Source organism: Pagrus pagrus (genome assembly GCF_965226575.1).
Source record: "Pagrus pagrus genome assembly, chromosome: 8".
NCBI classification, from domain to species: Eukaryota; Metazoa; Chordata; class Actinopteri; order Spariformes; family Sparidae; genus Pagrus; species Pagrus pagrus.
In genome coordinates this window covers 28,460,892-28,480,763 of record NC_140192.1, presented here as the reverse complement: position 1 = coordinate 28,480,763, position 19,872 = coordinate 28,460,892, and the positions used below count along the sequence as shown (strand labels likewise).

Below are 19,872 nucleotides of genomic sequence, written 5' to 3'. Positions count from 1 at the left end.
GAGGTCAGACTTACTGAAATCAGTCTCATTTGACACGGTCATTTTCTTGATCATCTCCTGTTTCTTTGACTTCACAATCTCTGACGTGCTCTCCGTCAACTTGCTGAAGAACGCTGGAGGCTGGGAGGCATTGGGAGGGGAACGGGAGCCCATTCTGCAGGAGGGAAAGGAGAGCCAGGTTAACATACACATACACGCACCCACAAACCAAGGTATGAGAAATGTACATACTTAAAGTATAGTATAGTATAGTTTTTGGGTGTTAAGATGGTAAAATGTTGATTTGTAAGAATCTGTAGAGAGATGAGGTCTACACTGCTTTAGCATGCATTCTAACTCAGTATCTGGCATATCGAATCAGCATTTGCAAGTTATCATTTACATGTCTGCCAAAATTATTTGCAGGGCTACAACTGATTTAAACAAAGGCTACAAATCCAATTCTAAATTATTCGCTCATCGATCTATTTTCCTGTTTGTGGTGGCAGCAAGCAAACCATAAGACAGGTTCAGTTATTGCCCCTTATGCTGCCCTTGATCAGATACTCCACCTGGGTGTTTAAGCTCCTCACCGTTTCTCTGAGGGTGAAACACAACCTCCTCAAAATGAGATTGCAGATAAAATCATCTAGATGTAGCTGCTTATATTTGGATTTAATGATTTTAGTGACCATGCAGGTCAAAATTATGAATCAATTTTGAAGACTTTGAGCTGCATCAGTAACAAGAAGGGGAGAGGGAACTAAAATAAAGTATTTCAAAAATTGATGTAAAATATAAAATAAAAATAAAGGGGAAAAACAATATTATATTACATATAATGTATATTATAATGTAGACACAGCTGTCACTCCAATTAAGCCTGGGTGGGTCACCACAGGCTCGGACAGCCACTTTTCATGCCGAAAGGAGTCTTTCAGCTTTCTGGCATAAGCTTTCCAAGGGGGGCTTAGTGTGATGTGCGATGACTGGCCCCGACCCACTAGAGAATATTATAGATCCAAGACAACACTGACAACGAGGGGATTCTCAGACAAGCTCAGTTAGAGAAGATTTCTTGAAGCAAATGTCCAGAACATCCAAATGTCTAACTTGTGCTATGATTCAGGGCCATATAAAATACTTTATCCTCAATTCATATTTGAGTGGGTATGTCTGCTTGCTTTCTCTGAACTCATCCATTATCTGTAACCGCTTATCCTTTGCAGAGTCGAAGGGGGCCTCAAGTGAGTGATTTCCAACACATGCAGCTGTGTCCATCTTTCCTGAGAAAAGCTGTGCCAGTTAAAACCAACATTCTGTCAAATTGAATTATTCTCAATAATTTATCAATACTAGGTCCGGGTCTGGATAGAATGGCATCTGGATCTGGACCCAGTGCCATTTTTCCATTATGTGCCAGCCTACCTCTCCTCGGTTTGACTCGGCGCGGCCCGGGTTTTTGCATTTCCACCACAACTGGGCTACCTGCTTGAAGGTGCATCTTAAACCAATGAGGCGCCTCTCTCGATCCCGGCAGTACCATCATAGAATCACTGCTAACAAAGTGGCTCCTCTAATTCAGTTACAAACATGTCTCACTTACTATAACTTCTTCACAATAAAAGCCCCCTGTTATTTAGTAATTTTAGTAATTTTTAGTAATTTAAAAGCTTGTCAAAAGTGCTAGTGGGAAAACAGCACAGGTTTTTCCTCGTCTCCCCTCAAATCACCAGCTGATTACGTCTGGAGATGGGAGCCCGTTAGCTCCATCTCCAAAATCTGTGCAACATAGAGGAGACGTCTCACCCGTTTATCATCTGAGGGTGGAAGTTCTCTAAAGAGGGAGCTGTACTATGGGAAAGATCAATAGCTAATCTCAGTATTCAAAAAAACCTATGTCCCTCATGTACTGAACATAAACAGAGTTTAATTACATGTTGCTATCATGTGTCTGAACCCAATTTAGTATCTACAGACAATAAAATATATCTGTAGCAGATTCTGTGAAGATCTACGGTAATGTGAGCGTTACCCCTGCTCTCCATGCTCGTTGGCGTAGGAGATCCCACCCTGGACTTCAGGCTCAGAGTTGGCCCCAGCAGGAGACACTGGTTCAATGCCATCATTTGAAACACTGATAGGTGATGTCTTGTGCTGAGGAGGAGACCTGCAGGGATCACACAGAGAGGTATTCGCTGTGAATCTTTAGACATTTTGGTTACAAAAAGGTGAAGACATGTACAGTAGAGCAGGTATTTTTGTCGTTCCAGAGTGCTTCCTACCGGTCTCTGTTGCGTTCTCCAACAAGGCCCTCTAGGTATCGGGGCCCCTGGCCAGAATCCTGTGAGGTGGGTGGGGGCTGGGAGGCACTGGGTGGACGGGTCAAGTCCAGGACAGGAGAGCCCTGGTAGCTCTGCTGTTGCTGACTCTGCCTGGTGTAGTCTTTAGTTATCACCTCCTGTTTAGACATATCAACGTCAGAAATGAACATATTCTGTTGAGCACTATTACAAGGACCTATTATCCTCACAGCTCTATGTTGTTGGTCTGGGACTCCAGGAGAGCAGTTTTTCATGATTCATACCTTTCTTTCTTCAACTGGGTCATATTTATGGAGAAATAACTGAATTACAGAGTTTCTATGGAAGCCCTGAGGGGCAAGTGAAGACATGTTTTTGTGTGATCTGTGTGTTTTCTCTCCTGTGTTTATGATGACATTTTTTTTTATATATATACAACCAAGCCCCCAGGAAGAGCCCCCGGCTTTGAAGACAGTTTTCGTAGTGGTCAAACCATGTAATTACATCGTCATGTGACACACTGCAGCCCAAATAGACTTTTTTCCATAAGCTAACATTGTAAAAAAGGTGCCAGTAAAACGCTGGATACATTTTTCTGGAGTAAATACTGATTGCACAGTATAATATCCAAGAAAAATGGTACCATCCATGTATCGATTGGTTCCCTATAAACCACTTTCACTAAGCTACACGGTCTGCCACCAGGCTTGATTTTTTTCCTGGAAAGATAAAGACCCAATTCCAGCACAAAGGAAGCACAACCAAAAAGGGAAGAGGCATTATTAACCCCGGTCACTATCCCCAGATAACAGCAGTCTGTGTGTCAAAGTCTGTTCCCTCGCTGACATGCGTTTCCTCTTACCACCGGTACTTGAGACTCAATTCAATTCAAAATACTGAATTGAGACTGAGACGGTTCAAAACCAACATTCTTTCTACTATATCAATGAGTAACAAAGCCTGCCTACTTATAAATACAACCGGCTGTCTTACTCTGCCTCTTCATGAGGCTGTCTGGGTCAAATTGGGATTCTTACAGTTGTTTTATACTTTTGGACAGCAGCCAGGTCGCACCAACAGTAATACCACATGGGAAACTCTAGGAGGAGGGTAATTTGAAAAGTTGTCTCTTTCTGCTGTAACATGCTTCACCTCATTATTTGAAACTTTGACCACATTTTATATAAACATCCCACATTTAAACATTGTATAATTATGACAGAAAATAAGAAAAAAAGCATAATTGGTCTCCTATAAAACCACTTTGGAAACATGTGCTACATAAATATTAAGTAAGATTGTTGTACTGTCTTTGTAACAGTGGTTGAGTGAACTTACACTGATGTGCTGTGCCAGGGTGACCACCCTCTGGCTGCCTTTAACACAGGGGGACGGTGGCTGCTGGCCCGGAGACAGTCTCTCTTCAGACGGAGGACGGTACAGACCGTGAGGCTCCATCTTCTGTTGAGCTGAGAGTCAAATCCAAACAATAGACATCATGCGCACACGCACACGCAGACACAGATACACACACACGCGTAAAAGTTAGTTTTGTTTTTCAGCCTTTGTTGATCTCGAGAATGTGCTAATCAAAACATGCGTATTTTGGAAATGTCTGTCTATCCATCAGGACTCATGGTGGACGTGCAATTTAAACATTTCATGTAGCATCTGCACATGAAAACATTATATGACGGTGTATGACAGGCTACTTCAGGTCTCATTTATTTTTAATGTGCTCTTTGCATACAGACCTAGCAAGCATAGTGTTGATTGGTTTTGCATCAGTGATTCAAATGAAGAAGTCACAGAATATCATTTTATAACTGATGTATTCGCAACCATCGTTCTGTACTGAGCAGATAAATATCATAAAATGTATTTACTGAGAAACATACGTCTATTAAAAGATGTTTTCACCTCATGCGTCAGTGTTTTCATACACAACTCTTGCACTACATTATTTATCTGAGCAGAAGATGATGTAAGTTGAACACGGGGGGCGAGTTTGACTGAATGGATTCCCGCAGAGGACTAGTCCTCCAGAGGGACAGGATGCTGCGGATTTGTCGTGAGCTACTAACCACATTAGAGTCTTGGGGTCATTTCAACAACAGCTTACAACCGCTTTCACTTCTCTCCTCGGAACTAGATGGTGAACGCATGACAACAGCAAGGTGATGATGTCCTATGAATAACTCAGCTGATCTTATCTTGTCTTCTTGAGAATCATGCTTCCTGTTGACTTTTTAAAACCCACAACACTCATTTGTCCTCAGCATGCAGCGGTCTCTCGCCCTACAGGTTTGTAATGTATACAGATGTGACACATCGTTCTCCAAGCGGAAAACAACAAAACAAAATCACATTCCAAATGACGGGCACACTCCCAGGGGCTTGATTGATAGAGATGTGTTGAGCGGTTGGCATGTGTGGAAATAAAATGAGAAAAAAAAAATTGCATAAATTACAGTGAGCCAAAAATAGGGACATGCAGAGATTTTGTGGGGGGTAGAAGCTTTTCTGAAATACACAGGCCTACATCTGTCAATACTTTCTTGTTCTATTCACTACAGCACTTTTTACAATTAGATGCTAAAATCATAACTAACTATAATATCCCATTCATTTCTACATCAGCACATTTAAAGAAATTACTCAACCATATTCTGATACCACAGGACAAGTAGTACTTTTGTATACAAAAGACATGAGATGTGACATTAAATAATTGATTAAATATTACTTTGTTTTTTGTAATTGTTCAGGACCCCTGACCTCGAAAGGAAAATCAGATGCCGAACTTTGAGTATTAGCTGGAGACCCCTGCTCTTCAGGAATCAGTGAACAAGAGCCACTGCATGTATAAAGGGAACTACAGGTCCTATACAACCCTCCTGCGGTGAAATGCCTTTTCAAGAGTCTAAGATATTCTTGTTGTGCCCACGTGCGTTTGGTGAAATATTCTGTTTAAGGAAGCAGCCGAATGGAAGGGAGGGGGGGTGCCACATGTTAAAATCATGTCACAACCTATACGAAAAGAAAATGAAAATAAGCAGCAAAGGATTTTCTGCCTTCATGACCAACAGCTTCGGCTACCTTAAAATGACTTCTTAAAGGACACCTAGGATCTTCTTCATGGAAAATTATTTTGCCATTAATATTTTATCAATGCTCCTTGAAGGTTTTAAGATGCCTCTTCTCATCTAATCTCAGCCAGTCACTCCAATTTGGACGGGCGAGAGGTTTGGTTTTCCAGAGGGCACCCTTGGTGGTCTTTAAGTCTTTAAAGAAAACTAATAATTAAAACTGGAAAAAAGAAAAAAGTATAGCACTGAAGGAAAATAAATGTAAATGAATCGGGCTGATTTGATAATGCCAACCACCACAGCGTGCAAGAGGCCACAGACTGACGGGGGAGGGTCTGGGTGATGAGGGGGACTCTGGGATCTAGAGCGTCTTACCATCAATGGCGCTGCTGGCAACAAGCGAACCCGTCTCTGGCATCCCCGTTTCACAAGAAATTTGACGCATAATAATCGCGTTTATGAAGTTGGCCGCAGTCATGGTGGTCTTACCGAGTGCTCGGAGCTCTTGTTCCTGAATGGACATCGGTTTGTTTTGAGTCTTTTCCCTACTAGGTGTACCGCTTTCTCCACGGCCAGGAGGGTTATCCGACTGGGGAGGGAGCAGGTGAGGCGGCCGGCCTGAAGCCGAGGGATAGGAACCTGGGTATATTCCTCCTGGGCTGGGGCTGGACAGCTTGGGATCAGATTTACTGGAGGGCCCGTGTTGGTCCTGCATGTGCTTGGGTAGACCTCCCCTGTTTTTGCCTCCATCGCGACTCTGCTCTTTGGCCACACTTGAGTCAATGACAGGTGGGTAGGCCTCAGGGGGCACACCTGTCCTTTGACCGGGGTAACCTTGGTAGCGAGCCGGCCCTGAGGGCATGGACCTGGCAGGCCAAACAAAACACACTTAGTAAACAAGCCTATCAAAATGTTCACCTAGCTGTGCACACAAAGTCCCACACCTTTAGCATACTCAAATTCAAGCACTTTTAAGCTTTTCCAGCATCTTACATGTGTGGCAGATTACATATTTATGATTGTTTCACTTAATCAGATGTTATTGTGCCATTAACGACCAGAATTATGTTTGTGATGGCCGTCTACAGAAGGGTGACGAATTAAAACACAAAATACTTTCATATTTTAAAATGTGTGACCTGTCTGTAAGAAGACCTGTCTGAGCCTATATAAAATAATGTATAACCTCTGCTAAGGAGGTTATGTTTTCACCTGTGTCCGTTTGTTAGTTGTCTATCTAATCTGAATAGATTTCCACGAAACTTGGATGGAAAATGGCTCTCGGCCCAGTGTGGACCAGATTATCTTTTGCTGTGGATGCAGATAAAGGGACGAATCCAGAAATGTTGTCTCACTTTCTTTAACAATGCGTTTTTCAACATTTTTGTAATTTAATTAGGATTCCATCTGCATTGTTTTGTCCTCACTGTTACAGATCTGGTGATCTTTAATTATTGTGAAGCAGTTTTGGTTTCAAACTCTAGGGCTATCAAGTCCGATACTGGATTAGGCTTGATTTAATCAAATGGGACCGTTGGGCCTTGGTAAAGGTGTGCGCTGTACTGAATGCCATTCTAGTTATGAAAGGAAATTTCACGCATATTTAAGCACTTTATATAAGGCATAGTCCACACATACACAGGTATTTTTGAAAATGGGGTTTAAAAAAATTCCAGATGAACATTTAATGCCGCTTCAGAAATAATCTCTGTCGACACAGCACACCTGAAAACGCATATCCCATGCCCATTCAAAAAAATGTCCCAGTTTTGTCCTTGTAAAAACAGTGAAAAGCAGTTTACCGAAACACAGAAGAGCCGGAGTGTTCGCTGACAGAAAGACTCTTGCCCCCGGTGTTGTGCAGGACACTTGGCCTCTGCTGCACGTTCTCCTGGGTGCGAGGGGACACAGGGGAGTGCTGGTGGCTGTAAGGCTGTGAAGATGGTCTCACACCACTGCTGCTGCTTGCCAAGCTGTGCTCTGTACCTGAGAGTCACAAACACATTCATTTAATTTCATTCCCTCAAAAAACATTTCTGCCTCTATTATAAAGAACTCTATCCGCTCCACACCTGGTCGCCAGATGGGGGCGTGTTCCACATTCCCGAGTGACCCGCCCTTCTCTCTGTCACGCTCCCGGTCTCTGTCTCGCTCTCTGTCCCGGTCCCTTTCCCGGTCTCTCTCCCGTTCTCGTTCGCGGTCTCTCTCCCGGTCCCTTTCACGCTCCCTCTCTCTCTCCCGCTCTCTGTCTCTCTCTCGGTCTCTCTCCCTCTCCCTGTCACGTTCACGGTCTCGTTCACGCTCTCGCTCTGAAGATGAGCCTGGCATCTTGTTCATGTGCGAGGACCCAACTGTACAGAAAAAGGCAAAGAGAGAAAAAAACATTATATAAACAATAAGAGCGCAACATATTTAATCTGTCAGTGAGTTAAATGTGAACTTATTCGTACCAGGTGAGATGGGGGAGGTGGTGTAAGGCCTGCCAGGGAAGGTGGTGCTTCCCCCAGGGATGTAGGTGATGCGGTCCATTGGGGAGCCGGCTGCCCCTGCAGAGGGAGGGACCAGGACAGGTAAGTGTGGCACCTGAGAAAGATCGATGATCCCTAGGGGACAGAGAGGAGAGAAGGGTAAAGAAAAGTCCAACACATTTGGACAGCTGGTCCAGATGTGTTGTGGTCCAGAGGAGAACAGGTAAATAAAGACTAACACTGCAATAACATATGTTTGACATTAGGGATGCAACAGTTTGAGGCTTATAATGTAGTAGTCATGCATAGCCAGACCTATCCCCACAGCACTGTGTCAGTGGTGGAGAAAGGTCTGGCTACACCAACTTGACATCCTGCTATACGGGTTGAAAACACTGCATGTCTTTAAACCAGTCACAATCATCTTGGGCGGTGTTTAACCCAGCTTGTGGGAAGGTGAGCTCTGGCATTAAAATGGCTAAATGCCTGCAAAAGAAAAAAGGTAACAGCTGCAATCTTGTTTATGTTTGTGATGTTAGCATACAAGTTAGTGTTAAAGTAACTTTCCAGTTTCAGTGTGTAGGTTGCTAGCCGGAGGAATTTTGATAACAGCACACTTGGATAGCGAAAGAAAGCTTGGAATAGGTGCACAATGAAAGGCATTATACCAACAGTATACATCTGATAAATCAGACTAATAATGTAGTTTTGTACTGGATTTTAACAATGGATTGACGACCTGGAATAAAGATGTAATTGATCACAGAGGGCAAAAATGAAAGAATATGTTTGGTTGTAACTAGATTCTGCTTTAGTCACAGTATTCATAATATTTCCTTTTTAAGCAACTACTTATTAATCTTCTCTACATTTTGCCTGCACTCAGAGCACCCCCACTTTTATGCCAGCACAAATCTGCCAAAACGTGTCGTCTGTGAGACTTTAGGATGTTGTGTCGACTACAGAAAATCTCTCTCTTCTATCAACTGAGGAGCATCTCACCAAACTCAGATCAAACTCTCTAATCTAGGCAGTGCTGTTAAACTATATAACCAGATTCTGATCTGCCTAAAACATTTTCAGAAACATATTTTAGCAAACTATGTAGCTGCAACAGAAAAAGATTGTAAACTGACAGCGGCCAACAGATTGTTCCTGATTGTGGCAACAAAGGCTGAAAAACTCAAACTGTGAAACAAGACAGTGCTGATAAAATATGAACCACGATCCTGTCCCAAAATGTTTTCAATAACATATTTGAGTGGACTGTTTAGCTGTAATATTCTGAGCCAAAACCAAGCACTGCCCAACACGTAGTACGCCCCTCATCAGTGTGTTTATTGGTCTGTTGCAGCGCAGTGCATTCTGGTGTTGAATACCAAAGCCCCTTTTCTCTGTTCTCTGGTCATGTAGCACCAACTTCAAAAATATTTGTGTCTTTGTACTGTAGAGACAGCTCAGTTTTATGCCAGGGCCATCTTTCCTGCAGAGAAATACTTTAACTGCTGCTTGATGCAGCGCACCAGCTGATTGCTGACAACTTGTGTGTGTGTGCCAGACAAATACCAAAGCTGGGAAACATGCAGATTACCATCAGTCATGCATTAATGGCTAGAGAAAAAAAAACAACAATTCAATATATCAAAAGCTGATTCAATCAAAACATGTTCTATACACATGCAATACAGAAATCCTTGCAAAAAAATGATCCACCTAATTTGCAGAGTGAGGGATAAGGTGTCACAAATAATGAAATCTAGCCAATCTCTGTCTGTAGGTGCAGCTGCTGACAAAGTTTACAAAGGTTGGAACAGATGAACAGTTTACCAAACAGCATAAAAAGTGCAGATAAGCTAAGAGAGTTGCGAGTGTTGTGAAGTCAGCCTCACCACGTGGGGCTGCAGAGTAGGGCAGAGGAAGGGGCTGGTCTCGAGGAGTGAGGCCCCTCAGCAGGTCTGAGCGCTGGGCGGCCATGGCAGCAGCTGCAGGCCACTGGTGCATCTGCTGGGATGTGATGTAGTCGTTGAGCAGCGTCTGGCGGTTCTCCAGCGCCGCGGTATCAGGAAAACCACGGATGAGGTAGGGATAGGGATGAGGGTACGCCGGGTTAGGGGCCAGGTGGCGAGGCAGGTAGTAGGCCGCTGAGTATAAAGAGAAGAGTATGTCTGTCAGGACATCATATTGGGCTAAATAACAAATCAAAATGTCTCTAGGCCCACACAGATGTTTTCACATTTTTCTTGACAAGAAGCCCTCTCAGGACTACATGGGCATGTAAAGACTATTTAACCCTAACCAGACCTTGAACAATTTTTTGGTTTGCCTGACTCTCCTGTATTTATTTTGTTCTTTCTATTCTATTCCATCAGTCAGCATCAAGTGACATGCATCATTTGATTCAGGAGAACCTTAAGTTTTAGTCTGGCTCGGTTAAAGTCCCAATTTTACATTTGCTTTGTCTGAGAATGGATGAATTCACTAGAATTTCTATCAAAAAAAAGGCTTAATTTGGTGCTTTTTTTTAGTTGTTGATCTCAGACAGAGCCTCAGGTTTAGTTGTTTTTTTGGCGATATCTGATCTTTGCCAAATTAAGTTACTGACATTTATTATTATTATTATTGTTATCATCCTCATTTTTTGTCAGTGAAAAACAAGCGTAATCCTTTATTTCATTTACTGATCATGTAAGTGTGTAGAGAGTTAATAGAAAGGTTATTGAATCTTAAGGACATTGAAGCAAAAGGGACTTTTTTCAGAGAAACATTATATCCATCGAACAACTACAGCAGCTTGGCTACAACCATTGGACATTGGCCCAGAGGAAGAACCTACTTGTGTTTCTTTGACGCATCAATTCTGCAGAACGTGATGGCCTAATCACGTTCACTAGTAGCCCCTGAATGCCCAAACACGTGTGATACCACTGAAAAGCTGAAAAACTCTGATTTACATGAGCTCTTAAAGCCGTGGTGGATCGGAGATGGACCAAACACGGATCTGGTGGAATTTGGGGGCAAGTTCCCCTGGTTTCTACGCAGTCCCGGCGGCATGGGCGGGCATTGGCAGGCCGTGCCCGCCCACAGAGTCAGCCGTGCCCGCCCTGGGCTGGAAGCTGTTTATTTTATTTGGGTTTTGTTTATTACCTCGGAGTGGCCAACGCTCTATTATTCCTATCTCGATTTGTCGATCATACAATTCAACCAACGAACGAAGGAAACGTGCTGGCCAATTACTGGTGGTGGGGGGGCGGGTCACTGAGTCATCCTCATGAGAGGGTAACGCTGTTAGTACTTGACGTTCATGGTCGCAGTTGCTCATAGAGTCGCTAGTTAGCTGTGGCGTTCGCATGGATTAAAGTTCTCCGTCGCTACGACGGACTTCCGTCATTCAAACTTAACAGAGGCGACTTGTGAGATCAATGTAGATCGGAGAACTGTTGGCTGATGTTTATTGACAGATTGTCACACTCTACAGCCAATGGTATCGTTAACAGTGTGCTCGCCTGACCAATGACAGTGTAGTGACCCACACAGGGCGGGATCTCAACACGGAGCGGCGCTAAAGTTTAGCTGCTTAGCTAGCAAGGACTCGTCGCGCTGCTACGTTATCAACTGAGTTTAGTCAGCATGTGAGAACTCGTCTGACACGGAGAGTCTCCTGTTGTGTGCTACATGTGTGAAATAACAACTATAGTCTGGACTTTGTCTGCAGTGTATCTGTGTAAATGGCTTCATTCAGCGTCTCTCCCTCCCCTTTGGCACCGTGAGTTACCATGGTTACAGCCCTGAAACTTTATACTGATGATCAATAATAAGCTTTTGGTTAGTTTGACTGTACAGAGTCATGAATGTTGCCTGATTGTAGCTCAATGCTGAAATCTTGTATTATAACATATAGAACAAAGCCTCAGAGCTTCTTTGATTATTAACAGCATGTTAGTGATGACAGAAAGGTGATAACTCGCCATCAGACTGACAAGGCTGCAAAAGTTGCTGCTTGTATGATGATTTTTCTGTTAAACGATAAGAGGCTCACTTTAAACAATATTATTAATAATAATAATTAATGATAATGATGATGAGAAGAAGTAGAAAAATAGCGTACTGAAAAGTTCTGTAGATGGTTGATTATTTGAAAGAGTAAAACTTGATAGAATTTGAATAAATGCTTGAGTTGAATAAATGGACACAGCACTACACTATTTTGTTTGTTTGTTTTTTAGATTTTGGGATGAACTGCCCCTTTTTAGTAAGAGGAAAATTATTTCTCCGCACTGTAGGAGTGGTCACAGAGCCATTGTTCAGCCTGAAGCAAATAAAATGTAGGTTGAAAAAGTTTGCCCCCCTGAAAAAATTTAATGCCCCCCCTTAAATTGTTTTCTGCAGCCGGGTCTGTTTCTACGTATTTTGGATTGGTCAATGCAATGGATATGCTACACTGTGACAAAAGTCAGTTTCTGCCACACAACTTTCTCTGTACCAACACTAAATTCTCAATAATAGACAAAGTTGCATTTTTGATACAGGGACAATTTAGAGAAGGCCTACAGTATATTGGCCATTTGTGCAGTAAAAAACCTGAAAAATGGCATACATGTGTACTAGACGCTGCTGAGAAGTAGCAGGGTCCTATTCCTAGTAAATAAATTATGTGGTATGGGATCAGTACTTAGATTTGTGTGCTCATCGATAGCGATTCCAGCATTTTAGGTAACATCTGAGGGATTTTCTGTATCCTATTTAGAACATGAATTTTGATGACCTTATATAACTCTCAGCAAAGCTCTACCCAACTACAATTTAGCTGAGGTCTGACATTGCCGAAATAATCAAACACCTGAGAGAGTAAGCACGGCCTTACAGAACTTGACTATGTCTGTACCTGGGTCAATGGGGATTCCGCGGGGCAGTGCTGCAGGATCGAAGGCTAAGGGGATTTGACGGTACACGTCTGCTGCTCCAAGTCCCTGCAGCAGACGCTCGTATGTCTGTTGATCTGGAACACCAGGGAGAGGTGATTTGGTAGCACTCATTTCCCTGGGGGTTGGTGTGCCTTTACGCTCCTGGGGCGGATTCTTATTGGAACCTGGAATAAGGACAAGGACAAAAAAAGATTTTAACGTACGGTCTTTGAGGGGTGAAGCATCTTATTCTGAAAAATTTCGGCTTGTTTATTCAAGGCCCCATTATTCAGAGTTCATGGGTTCCACATACTTGATTTAAGTGTTGGTATAGCTGGAATCAAGCTCTTGTTTCAGAGACAAACAAACAAAAACATCTGTCTCGACTGTATGAGAGGTACCCACCATCATGCTGCCTTTGGCTTGCATCCCTGGACAGAGGAGAGCCACGATGCGAGGGCCCAGGGTAAGGGTTCCTTAGGCCGCCTTTGTCATCGTAGCCCACTGGACTATGATGGGCCTTGCCTCCCTGCTCTGACCCCAGTGTAAGGGGAGAAGAGCGGGCTATAGGGCTGGCTGTACTGACCACTGCACTGGGCCGACCTTTAGGTGCCTCTTCGTAGCGTCCCCTCTCCAGGTGGGAGGGTGTGTTGTGGTAGGAACGTGGTGAACTGGCTATGATGGAACGGACATCATGACGTTTCCCAGAAACAGCTGCCTCCTGCTTCATGGGTGTTCCCTGAAGAGAAGCACGACAGGAATTCATTCGTTAAAAGGAAACTTTAAATGGGGCGATTCAGTTTTGTATCACTACAGTGTTGGAAGTATATGCAAATGAACAATGGTAACTTTTCTCCATTTAGCCTGCACCTAGAGCCCCCGCACTCTTTTGCCGACAAAAATCCTCCAAATGATGCAAAACTGGAGGATTTTGGGGCTACGGATTGCACTTCCTCATTTTTGTATGCCCACGTCCACGTACACATAGAGTACAGTTGGATCAAGAGTGCTGAGAGTAGGCCTGGGCAATATGGCTGAAAAGTTTCTCACTATAGTGAAGTTTCACATCGCTCAATGGATAATAATTGATAATTTTAATTGTCGGTCCAATTTTTATCATTTTAAAAAAAAGCTGGATTGAACCTCTTTATTTTGGATTTAACCACGTTCTCAAGGCACACAAGTCATAATTTATATTAACACAACAAGGAAAAACCCACAAATAAAATTACATAAATAAGTAAAAATACTTTCATACTGTCGAGCAGACCTGTTTTTTATTCACAATTTCCTCTCCATCAGCACAAATGTTATCACTCTGCTGGTAATTGCCTGTGCTCGTGTTTTTCTCATGGTTGGTTTATAAAACACTGGGCCAGCAGTGGAGCTGGTGCGGCGGAGTGTCAGTCATAGTTGACCTGGTGGTCGTGCCGCCCGATTTGGCTGTCGCAGCAGTGTGTCTCTGGACTCGTAGGCAGAGCCCGCTCCATTATCAAGGGATATGACAAGCTGTTTATGAACCGGAGCATATTCTTATAGGCTTTCCATTGGTTTGTATGTAATGCATAAATGTGAAACCACTGTACATTTTATCAAACTATTTTCTTTTTGCCATCGATGACGTGTATCATGGATACATACTGCTATCTTTTTATCGCCCAGGCCTAGTAGAGAGGGTGAAACAGTAAGACCTCGGTAGCCCCTGTATCTGTTGTTAGCATTTGTCTACCTGTGAAATGATGCCCTCCTTGCCGGGCGGTCTGAGCTCCTCTCTGGGAATGAGGTGGATAGAGCGCCCAGCCTCCTTCACAGTGGGCACCATACTCTCTCTGCCCTTCATTGGGTCAGAGAGCGAACCAGGTCCACGCAGTGGGGAGCCCTCTCTCTTCATCTGTTTAGACTCCCTCCTCAGGTAGCCATCCTGAGGGTCCAGATGACGAGGTATACCTGAAATCATAAGAAAAGGTCAATATTGTTTTTCTTCAAACAAGAGTGGACAGCATATTTCAACTTTTTTTTTTCTAATTTAGACTAGGGGCAGACATATTATCGGCCTGGCCGATTATCTGGGCCAGTATTTACTATTTTTTGGTATTTCTTGTGTCCAATTGTGGATAAAATAAATTGATTTAAAAATGCGCTATTTGGGACCTGATGGAGCATCCATCTTCTGTCTGTAGTCAGCACTGAATGTCTAGCCCACAACATCATCTGATTAGTTACAGTAAACGTCACAAGTGATCAACACTGAATAATCTGAATCTGCAAAGTAACTAGTAACTAAAGTTATCAAATAAATGTGGAGGAGTAGAAAGTAGCAGAAAATATAAACTTCTAAATTGTACTTAAGCACACTACTATGAAATTGTAGTGATGCATCTAGATAAAGAAAATAAAATCCCATGCTCGTGTCATCCTACCTTGTGAGATGGAACCACGGATGTGTTGAGCATCCTTGTAGGGCATGTGGTGTGGACTCTCCCTGTCATGAGGCATGGCTCGACCAATCAGACCTAAGGCAGAGGAAGAGGGGAAGTCAGAGTGAGATGTGAGACTGTGGTAAATGATTTAATCAATAATGCCAGTTGAATGTGATTAAACAGGGGTCAAATTAAACAGAATCATATCCAGCAGTCCTTTGTGAGAGTGACAGGGGGTTAAGTGTAGTCGTCTCCCACCTTCAGCAGACAGTGAATCTCTCATAGGCAGTCCTCTGGAGATGCCTCCCTCCATGACATCATAAGGACGCTTCAGACCTAGAACCTCCCCAGGCTGCCCGGAGCCTCGGCCTTCATCTTTAGGAGTCTGAGAAGCCGAACCTACAAATGACAGATAATGCATCACAGATGTTGCACTGATTAGGTAAATCTGTATCTCTTAGTTTCAGGATTAGTTTCTTCCTGAGACTAAGAGTTTCTTTTATTCATTTGCATGAATGACTCAAGGTGGAATATAGTGCTTGCAAGTTTACCTCAGAATAAACCATTTCATTTGTTGGGCTTGTGCCAAATCTTACTCAGACAGTAATTACTGGCATAAATTAGACTGCTTATGTACTCACGGTCGTATGTGAGGATGTGCCCGCTGATGCCCTCATAGACCACATGACCTTTGGACAGTGCCTCGTCCCGCTCCCTCTCAGCTCGGCTGGCACTGTCCTCTGTGATCAGACGGGTTATGGTTCCCTTATACAGCACATCAGCCGGTGTCCCCTGTGTTGAAGAGAGGAGGCATGAGGAGAGATGCACGATCGATCGACCGCTTTTCAGCATGATCAGTCATGACCAGTGTCTGGGCAAACATGTCAGATATATCCGATTCTGTGACGGTCACATTTACAAGCATGTTCCCTCCTGCAGAATATTGCAAATCCCGCAGTATCTGACTTTACTGGAGGGGTCAGGGATCGAAACCACAAACCCTCTGACTGATGAACCGTAGCTTGACCTGTTGAGCCACAATGGCATCGTACACTTTGGGAACGTGAAGAGCATATTTATTTCTTCAGCTTGTGCACCTTGCTCCACAAGTCCCAGTTTGGGGCAGTCAGAGCAGTAATGCTCTTAAGAACTTGTGCATGTGCATTACAGCAGAACCCAAAAGGACATTTTGTGAAAACAATAAAAAATCTTTAGTTGCAGCCCCACAGTTACAGTAAAAGTATTGATAGTGACTGGGAATAGTCTTTGTTTTCTACTTTTAGGATTGTTGCATTGGAAGTAACTAGAGGCAGCAGCGACCTGCTACAATGCACACTGTAGACTGTGTTACATTCAGGATGCGTTTTTTGTTGCTTGAATAATTTGTGTTTGCTACAATGGTGAAAGATTGCAGGGGTCCAAATAAATAAACAACAAACACAGCTGTGAAATACACAGTAGAAGCGGAGGTGCACCAACGGTAGACGACAACAGACAGCTTTGGTAAAGACTTTAGTCACATCACTCAGCCAGAGCGTGAGCAATAATTATCACAGTGTGTGATTGGGGGTGGACGGTTGAGCAGAAGACAACAGTGCCTAAGATCATGCTTTTGTCTGATGACTGCAGCTTTTCCAAGAAGACCTTGCTAAAGTTTGGCGGGTGAGATTTATTAAATTTATATCATGGTACTTTTTTCGTTTTTTTGTGATGACAGTATCATATCAGATCATTACAAAAATTAAAAGGATACGACTATCTCTTTTCACTCTATTGGCAATGTAAGGAAACATATCTTGAAAAATTACACATTTATTTATCGGCTTCAAATGGCAATTAATGGAGGTATAGGTCTCTACATGGGTTTTGGGAGGAGTAGCCTGTCAGATAATGAAGGTTTACTTAGAAAATGTAATATGGTTCATTCTCAGAGTTAGATAAGGGGTAGGATCAGGCATCTCTACATCAAAATTTTCTGCCTTTTTTAAAAAAAATGTTTTTGGGGGGGCCTTTTCATGGCTTCATTGATAGGACAGCTTCAAGAGATGACAGGAAATGGGGACAAAAGAGAGGTGGGATCACACGCAGCAAAGGGCCGCAGGTCGGACTCAAACCCTGGGCCACTGCAGCGAGGACAAAGCCTCTGCACATGGGACGCACACTCTAACAACTTAGCGACTGGGACACCCCAACAATAATTATATGTAGAAAACCCAAAACATATTTATGTATTTATTATTTCCATTTACATACAGCACCAACAGACACACATAGCCTACTGGTGAGGATGATGGAGCAGAGGGAGCTGTTGTGTAACATTAAAAACAGAGACAGCTGAGTTTGTGTTGCAGTTTCACCATGTCTAATGTACTACTCTGGTTATTTAATCAACCTCAAATGAGGTTCATGCAGTTTCTCTTCAGTGTCTCTCTATACAAAATAGAGGTCGACCGATATGGTTTTTTAGGGCCAGACCAATAATCAATCTACCCCTAATATGAAATTATTCAATGTAGATCCAGCGTGCTGCAATATGCTCTAGCCACATTAGCCGTGGGATGTGCTAACGCTAAGTTCAACAGACTAACTTGCTTTTTACGTTACTGGCCCTCATTGAGAAAGCAGTCCAAAGTAAAATGTTTAGTGTGCACATATAAGAGGTTTTCCAGTCGTTTTTGGACCATTTCCATCAAAAATAAATGGCAAAATCCATGTCATGGCCAAACATGACACCGGTGACTACACTGGAATACCACCCACCTAGTGCATGGGGGTTACACTAACAAGATCAGATAGCAGTGACCGAAGCAGTCCTCATCTACTCATTGAAAAAGTCAAACACTGCTATATATGTGTGCTTGCATAAAGTACATATCGATCAATCCATACAACTGCAATCTCAATAAAAAACAATGGAGCTTTACCAGCGCTCATTATTCTTATCACTTTCACCTTTTCCTTACTAATCTATCACGGTGGATTACAGCCCCCTCAGCACTTGTTTTCTCTTGTATGTCAGCTGGTTGTGATATTACAGTGGGCATATCAATGACCGGGCCAGAGTAAATAGACAAATAAAAGACCTAACAGACGCGGCACAGTGTGTACCTGTTGCTACGGTGACAGGGACACTTAGAGTTGTGGATATTTTACAGCAGCAGCCGCAGCAATTGGCTTTTGTTATGGCGTCTCATTAGCTCTTTTGTTCTCTCTATGGTTATATGTGCACAAATCAAAGCTTGGCAACATGAAGGCTCAGAGTTTGCCGACAGTGGCTTAAAACAATATGGTCCAAATGACAGCATCAATACAGGCAGAAACAATGTTAACATCAGAAAAGGTGGAAGGAATGAAAATAATGATAGTGAGTATGTGTACTAGCCATATAAGCTGCTATGATGATGAACCTTCACACAGATTAATGTAATGTCACTTTCAGTTCACTATTTACATCCAGTGTCTGAGAAACATGGGGACAAATATCATCGTATTTATGACCAGGCTTTGCTAAACTGGAAGAGCAACCTTTCAAAACTGACCTAGTTAAATTAATTTTAGAGGTTGTTCAGAGGTTCTCCAAATAAAAGGGAAGAGAACTGTTAGCCAGTTGTCTGTCGTAATGTGCTACTCAGATTTGAACACTGTCAGCAGAATATTCAAACGCACTTATATCAGGATTGCCACAACCTGACAGTGTCCATGTCATACTTGAGAAAAAGTAAAGAAAATGTGTTAAAATATGAGTTTGGTGGAAGTGAAAGTCGACCATATAAAAAGTACTAGAGTCAAAGTCTTTAGGCCCTATTTAGACAGTCTACAGCGCTTGGTCTAAAGTGCATGGCGCTAGTGCATTTAGGACATGTCCAAGTCCATTTTGCTAGTTAAAAGGTGGTTAATCCGGGCACAAAGTGAGGCACATGGCACAAAGGGGTTGTATTTGGTGTATATGGGTGTGTTTTGGGTGAAATTATATAAATAATAGATTAAACTGATCCGTCTGTCGTCTCCCATTCCCTTAAAGAGTCAGATGCGCCAGGACCTGGGACATATTTAGCAGTGGCACTCGTTTTTGCTGAGGGACAGGAATGTGTTCCTTGGCTGCTGGACCCTCTGCACTGCCATTTCACAATCATCTGTCCCATCAACAACTCTGCATATGAAAAAATACCCTGATATATAAATGAGGTGGCACAGCACTACTTAATGACATTATCTGCAGCGATACTCCAGAAACGGTATGGGTATCTCTATATTATCATGCACATTTGCGCACGAGGAACAGCTGATAAACATATTCAAAACTCCCAACTTGCCAACGGGATTGGTTAATATTTCATGTTGATTAATGGTCTGTGTTCAGTGTTTGAGCAACACTGCGATGCACTAGCGACCGAGTTCAAAACATCATTTGGCCTGCTTGCCCCAAAGTTAGATCAAACGTGGCTACAAATCTATTAGTGTACACTAGTCACATCCGGTCTGCACTGACCTTCTGCAGCTCTCCCTTAAGGCTGCCATTTGAATCACTTTGCTCATGTCTCAATCTTTTTTCTAAAGCTACATGGATAGACACGTGACATTACTGAGCTGGAATCAGAAGGGTTTAAACCACTTTATCAAAACAAAAAAGGTCTTCTCGTACCTCAAACAACCTAAAACAGAAATAGCCTTCCTGCAAGAAACCCATATTTGTAGTTCAGACAGTGGTCGCC

General features: G+C 42.9%; 1 protein-coding gene across 6 annotated transcripts in view; it reads right to left on the bottom strand.

Annotated features, from left to right (window-relative positions):
* Window positions 1–19,872, bottom strand: part of ncor2 (nuclear receptor corepressor 2) — a 117,662-nt gene that overhangs the window by 3,962 nt on the left and 93,828 nt on the right. For 4 of the 6 annotated variants that reach the window (XM_084359360.1, XM_084359361.1, XM_084359363.1 and 1 more), the window contains 15 exons: window positions 15,802–15,952; window positions 15,419–15,559; window positions 15,161–15,253; window positions 14,470–14,687; window positions 13,146–13,479; window positions 12,722–12,925; window positions 9,729–9,980; window positions 7,822–7,974; window positions 7,444–7,722; window positions 7,174–7,357; window positions 5,861–6,237; window positions 3,621–3,751; window positions 2,265–2,440; window positions 2,015–2,149; window positions 15–154 (listed from right to left, as the gene is read on the bottom strand). In XM_084359360.1, coding sequence (XP_084215486.1) covers window positions 15–154; window positions 2,015–2,149; window positions 2,265–2,440; window positions 3,621–3,751; window positions 5,861–6,237; window positions 7,174–7,357; window positions 7,444–7,722; window positions 7,822–7,974; window positions 9,729–9,980; window positions 12,722–12,925; window positions 13,146–13,479; window positions 14,470–14,687; window positions 15,161–15,253; window positions 15,419–15,559; window positions 15,802–15,952 — 2,968 coding nt within the window. The remainder of the gene's footprint in view (window positions 1–14; window positions 155–2,014; window positions 2,150–2,264; window positions 2,441–3,620; window positions 3,752–5,860; window positions 6,238–7,173; window positions 7,358–7,443; window positions 7,723–7,821; window positions 7,975–9,728; window positions 9,981–12,721; window positions 12,926–13,145; window positions 13,480–14,469; window positions 14,688–15,160; window positions 15,254–15,418; window positions 15,560–15,801; window positions 15,953–19,872) is intronic. The other 2 variants (XM_084359362.1, XM_084359365.1) reach the window with 1 other exon arrangement.